At 40.3% G+C, this 6690-nt stretch overlaps 1 protein-coding gene across 4 annotated transcripts in view; it reads left to right on the forward strand.

Annotated features, from left to right (window-relative positions):
* The window catches only part of tjp2a (tight junction protein 2a (zona occludens 2)), a 49695-nt gene that overhangs the window by 8212 nt on the left and 34793 nt on the right, over positions 1-6690 (forward strand). For 2 of the 4 annotated variants that reach the window (XM_036214650.1, XM_024298787.2), the window contains exon 2: positions 5102-5231. Coding sequence is in view for 3 of the 4 variants with exons in the window: in XM_024298787.2 (XP_024154555.1) it covers positions 5229-5231 (3 nt within the window). In the remaining variant the exon portion in view is untranslated. Of the gene's footprint in view, positions 1-2948; positions 3313-5101; positions 5232-6690 lie in introns of those variants that run through there. The other 2 variants (XM_024298783.2, XM_024298784.2) reach the window with 2 other exon arrangements.

The raw sequence follows: 6690 nt of genomic DNA on the forward strand, positions 1-6690 counted from the left end.
CTGCTTGGATGCAAATCCTGTCCGGAGTTGTGCCGTCTGGCATTCATCCAGAGGGCACAAAGATGATCACTTTTTGCTTGAAAGCTCTTAGGACACGGTTGCTTCTGTCATCTGCTGACTCTGAGGTTATCAAGATGGACTTAATCTGGCCTTCCTCATATACTCCATCCCCCCCCCCTCCTTTACGGGGGGGTCATAAATAGAGCATAACGTCAAATCATTCTCTGAAGGCATCGCCAACAAAACATGAAACTACAGGCATGAACTTTTAAACCCCATAGAGGTTATTGTATACAGTTAATCTGATAGTTTCACTTGTAAACGTTTGTTGGAATAGAATTAAAAATGAAAGTGTAAAGCAGGACTTCAGTCTTTGTGAAGATCCTATGGTGTTGTCTTCACAGCATCTCTATGTATTTGCTGTCAAAGCTCTACGCTGCACAGTTCCACCTGCTTTCATTTTTCTGTCTATAAAAGTAGATTTTTAAATATTTTCTTTTAAGGATGCAATGATGCTCTTTCTTCACAAGTGAAACTTTTGACTCAGAGTTTTGTTCCGGTTGATTTGTTTATTACAGAACAATGACAGAAACACAATATTCAGCAATTTTTAGAATTTGTTAATAAACTATTAACAATAAAGGAAAAACTTTCAGTTGGCTCATACTAAGCAGTATAAAACAGTAAATACTAAATCCTCAAATTTAGCACAATATGCAATTGACGCTTGATTCTGATGGAACGCAGTAAAAATGCAACGATTCACTTTCCCCACAGTTAAGATCAGTGGTGCAACATGGGTTTTTTTTACATTTAAACATTTTTTTTTTTTTTTGCAAAAACTCTTTGACTGCAATGCATTGCAGTCTATATTCACTAATGTAGTGAGCATTGATGCATGCTAGTTTTCTGCAAAGATTTCTGATAAATGTCTGGTGCACTCAATTTTGGAATTGTAGATGAGAGTGCACTTTATAGTGAGTAGGGAGGGAATTGTCCTTGGTGTGAAATGTTAGAAATCTGGCAGCTCTTGTTCCAGTTTATTTTCTTTCCCAGGTTTGTTTTGATGTATGAAAGATCTGGTGTCACATAATCCTGACCGGATAACAGCTATAATTACTTATTTCTAGGGCTTGTTATCGATAATGATTTCTAGAAACAAAACAATTTAATTCAATTCACCAAAGCCTGGATCGATTCCATTACGATTTTTTTATTTTTATTCTTTCTATCTACTCAATTCAATTTAATTGTGGGTTTACACATTTAGACACATTTGTTTAGAAATACATTAATAATCTATTATATGTTTTGAATATAATTATATTAATCTGATACAGTTCGCACACTGTAAAATGTGAAATATTGAGATTGTTAATACCATACAGTGTGACATGGATTCTCAAAAATGGAAGTTCTAATTAAAATGTTCAGATCATTAAGATTGAAAACATTGTTCTGCTTCTCCTGGAGGGCGTTTCGTTTCAATTTGGCCATGAGGTGGAGCTTGTGCTATAGCAGTACACTTTTTTTTTCAAGAAGAATGAGCAAAAGAAACTGTTTTATACTTTATACCATAAATGGGTAGTTTAAAAATATTTCCTTAAAATATTTTGGAAAATTAATACCTGTGAGTTTATAAAGATGCCCATTTAGTCAGCAATGTATGTTTAGGTCGATCGAGCATTAGCATTAGCCGTCCTATAGGAAATCCCACTAAACGTTAGCATCAAGCCAGTGGCCTTTATTTTAGCTTTATGTGCTAGATCATCTCATTTTTTTATGAATCGATTTTTGATCCATTAAGCTTAAATTGATTCAAATTGATTAAACGATTTTATCAACCCAGCCCGATTAATTTCTCCTCCATGATCAAATTTGAATTTGTTGGCATTTATGTGAACTAAGAAGAATGCTGTCATTATGTCCCTACCAAATCCGACTACCTGAGTGGTTAAAGTTCATCCTGGTTTAACTTTCAACACTTGTTCAATGGCTTCATGTTTTATACACGGAGCCCAAAAACAGTTGTCAGAACTTGTGTAATGACACGTAACCATGAGAGTTTTGAACAAGAAAGCCCAAAACACAGATTTACACGCCTTTTCCTTGGAACTGGTCACCTGAACGCACAGAGCTGAGGACGGTGTGAATGTAGCCTGAAAGCAAACCAGATTGTATTTGTGAGCACTGTCCCAGAAAGGAAGAAAGCTGACATGTTGGAACAAACGTGAAGTGTCATGAGGGGGAAGTTGAACTCTCCGTTCCTCATTGTGAGCAGAACCTACAGGAGGATCTGCTGCTTAATTTGGATCAGACTTTCCATTCATTTAATGCGCTGTTTGTTGTCTATGCGTTCAGGTATTTATTGCTGCATTACCAACTTTCCATCGGTGAACTTCCCTTTTTTCCCCCTACAATTCTGGATTACAAAAGTATAATTTATCCATAGAGGATTAATATTGTTTGATTCAATTCAACCCAGAGCCTGATGCTTCTCATTCTTCCGTGAATCGTTCAGGAATTATATAAAGCTCAAATTTGATGTGGTTTTAAGTCTTTTGGCCAAGAAGCGGTCCTGGACTTTCTGTGCAGTCATGGTCATTATCCGCCTTTCATGGTGGTCAGCTGTGGATGCAAGGGTGAGGTAGACGGGTGGTGTAAGTGGCGGGAAGACTAAGCCTCGATGGAGGGGGGATTAGAGGAGATGGGGGTGGGGAGCGTGCATGATCTGTCAGAGCTTAGTACCACAATTATCCCAGCAGCTGCAGCCATGGCAGCAGCAGCATCAGCGGTGGCAGAAACTGTGTTTTCATTAGTGTAATGCCCAGAGATGCTCCACAGTTATGTAAGAGTGACGTGCCGCCGTTCCCTCTCCACCAGCCCGCCTCCTGGCTACAACGTGGCTGTTTGTTTTCCTTTTATCCTTCATCACTCGGAAAGCCAAAAGGACATCTGTCAGAGTCGTGCTCGGGCACAAGTCTGTAGTAGCCGAGCCACGGGGACGGCTCGCATCTGCACACGGAGCGTGCGGCCGGTTGTCATGGAGAAGCAGATGCACCGAGGCGCGAGAGCGCAGCTCTGAAGTCCCGATGATTCAGAAGGAGGCGAGCAGAGGCGGTTCGCTTCTGCTCTTTGTCAGAGGAGATGGAGGATCGACAGCAGCCATGAACTCGCACTGATGCCGTTGACGGAGGGGTAAAAGATGAAGTTCAAGAAGTTTATCACCATCATGCAAGCAGCCATGGGGATCGTACCCCTGAACAAACGCGAGCTCCTGCCGCCCGGCAGGAAACTGTGGAGACCCTCGGGGTGAGTTTTTTTGCGTTTCCAGACTTTGTGAAGGAAAGCAGTGGATACTCACCTCTACGGATGAAATATATCATTAAAACAGGATGGAAACATTACATTATTGCAACTGTGGGATTGATCTGGTCGTGTGATCAGTTAAATTGGAGGAAAGCAGCGCAAGCTTCTCCAAACTGACCAAACATGCATATTAAAGGACATTATTTTATATTTTCTGAAAAAACATTAAATAAAATCAGATTTTCTCATAAAGAGTTTGGTCACGGTCGGATCAGTGGTTTTCAGTGATGGTTTCTGGGTTTGTCCGGTTTCTCCAACTGTCATGTTTTTAGAAAACCCTCTGTTAGTTTTATTTCTTGCATATGTCACACTAACCCACCTTATTTTCTTTCATCAAACAGTCTGTTTTGTTTTTGAATGAATCAAAGGAGTGGGAGGATGCGGGCAGCTCCTTTCATTCATCTCATCCTTAAAGGTGCTTTTGTTTTTCAGTTTCATCAAAGAAAGAAAGTAGAGCTCATGGCTTTTAAATTGAGGCTTCACACGGGAAACGGGTTCTGCTTTTTGCACAGTTGGAAAAATGAATTCTTGGGATAGTTATGCTTCTTTCTCCAATTCCAAATACCATTTTTGAGGACCTGTAGCACACCCTCATGACACACTTTTGGTAAAATTTAAGCTTTTTTTAGCATATCTTAGCACCTTCCTGGACACAGTATGTTTTGTCAATATTCCAATCTTATTCCATAGCTTATTCCATCAGTCTGACAAGAAAAGGAAATACTTTGGGTAAGGCAGATGGGATTTTATTGGGAAAATTGTGGCATGTGAGCATCAGGAGTTGTTTTCAGATCGCTTGTATCAGCTGACAGGTTTTCCCCAAATCTCCCCTTTCAGTTTGTATCCGTGTAAACTTCTATCCAAACTCTCTGAAGGACCGATTCTTGTCATAGTGCCACTTGTTGTGGGGCTAAAAACATTGCTTGAACTGGAATGCACAACTTGTGCAAGGGGAATAATCTCAGTGCACAAGAGTATTCCCGCTGCGCCGCACGTAAACCTGTTATCCAGAGGTGTGTATGTCGTCATGGAAACTGCATCTTGATGGATCCTACTGTTCCTCTCTCTTTCACACGCGTTTTCCCTCACAGACCTGTACCACACAACTCTGCTGCTTCCATTTGGCTCCAGGATGAAATAAAAGATGCGTCAGGCTGGCAGCGGAAATCTTTTCCACGTGTTAATGATTAGGAACAACGTGTTGCTCTTAAAGTGCAGGATTATAATCTCTGAGAGTTTGGTCCTCTTGGATGAATCCAGTAGAAGTCTTAACCAGGCTGGATCAGAACCAGCCCCTTTCTTCTCAGACCTCTCATCCAAGTTTTCCAAAAGATTCACTAACTGCTGCTTAATCTGAGCAAGTGCTTAATCTCTCATCCAGCATTACTTGCTAAATGAAAGATTATTAGAAAACAGATGCAGACTTGAAGTGGAGTAATTGCACAATTCCAGCGAGCTTAAAGTCTAATTCATTTGGGTCTAAAAATAGCAGCTCTCCGTCTGCTGAAAGCCCACGTGCTCCAACTCCAGCAGACTGAGAGCCGAGGAGGAGACACTTTGACAGGAAGACCGCTGAGATGTTCCCTTTAAATATTTTACTAGTTCAAATTCAAAGCACACTGCAAACTTCTCAGACTTTATTTCCTGACTGTCAGACACATGAACGGCCTCTTTCTTTGTTTTGTTTGTTTGATGGCAAACACCTGAATCTCTCCATGTGTCCTCTGCACAGAGACCAGGCGTGTTCTGACCCCACCAGCACTGACCTGCTCAAGTCCAGTCGCAGATTCTGCTGGTCCAGAGAAGCACAGTACTTGTATCTGCGCCGCCTGTCTTCACGGAGCCTCTCAGCTATCACAATGGTAGGTTCCTTCACTGGGTTGGATGTTGATGACTTCCCTCTAGACATAGACCGCTAGTGCCTAATACACAAGCAGACAATTCCCCCTCCTCCCTTTTAGTGTGGAAAATATGGGTTTTATTTATGTTGTTGGACTCTTCAATCTCTGCTGTCCATGTTGTTTTTGACCCGGACACGGGTGAGCCGGTGTCACATCACCTTACATGTCTCGTCCCGCCACACAAAGCTGCTTCAGTAAGGCCATTTTTAAAAAAGGTCTTTAAGGACTGACACTTCTCATTCTTATACCAGTGAACTGATCTGTGGACTTTTTCAAACTCATCCTTTTAGGAGAAAAAGCATGTTTTGTACGTCACAATTCATCAAAACCTAAATTTTGCGTAAATGCGTGGCGTGTCTTGTTAATCTACTTCCTTAAGAAGAAAATAACATTGAATTAGGACAAAAACATGCTTTCATTTTGATTAAAAATTAATGTATATGTTTTAAAATTGAAAATTTTTGAGTTTTTATACTATGGCTTTTGTTCTCATTTTGATGTCTCTCAGTTAAAAACATGAACTTGGAGAAATACTGCGATCATGCGGCGTTTGAATGATTGAAAATAAGACTTTGACTCAGAAAACACACATGAACCCCAGAAAAACGGCACATTTTTACACACCACATGAATGCAAAATAGTAAATAAATAAATAAATAAATAAAAAAAGTCATTTTTTTTTTTAAGTACACAGTATACAGCAGGGGTGTCAAACTCAAATCGCGCTCGGGTCCAAAATCCCCCCGTCCGGGCCGAACAGGATAAACATTTATTGAACACTCTAAAACTACATTTTTAAAACTTTAAAACCGAAACTCCTTAACATAATTATGAACTAGATACATAACATTACCTGTGATAATGCTAATGTAAATGCTGTAAGCTGAATTTGGTCGCTGAAGATGCTGAAATTGATAGCTGAAAACACAGAAGCTGATATCCAGCTAAAATATTAGTTAAATACCAAATTAGCCTAAAAAGCTGAAAAAAAAACCTTTGGTTAGCCAAAACAACTAGCATATAGCTGAAAAAAATAGCTAAACTTCAAAATATCCTAAAAAACTGGGAAAAAATGCCTAAATTAGCCAAAACTGCTAGCATGTAGTTGAAATATTAGCTAATCATTTACCTCTCCCATCACCAAAGGGGTAGCCCAGGGCTCTGTCCCGGGGCCCCGGCTCTTCATCATCTACCTTCCCCCACTCTGTCACATTTTTCGGAAGCATAAAATCCCGTTTCACTGCTACGTGGATGACACCCAGCTCTACATCTCCTCCAAACCTGGCTCCACTTTTCCACCTTCCTCCCTTTCCGAATGTCTTAACTTTCTTAAATTAATCTGCAATAAGACTGAACTTCTCATTGTTTGCACAAAATCCATCCTCAGTAAAAACTGTAATTTCTCTCTCTAACCCTCGA

This window comes from Oryzias melastigma, linkage group LG12, assembly GCF_002922805.2.
Source record: "Oryzias melastigma strain HK-1 linkage group LG12, ASM292280v2, whole genome shotgun sequence".
Taxonomy (NCBI): Eukaryota; Metazoa; Chordata; class Actinopteri; order Beloniformes; family Adrianichthyidae; genus Oryzias; species Oryzias melastigma.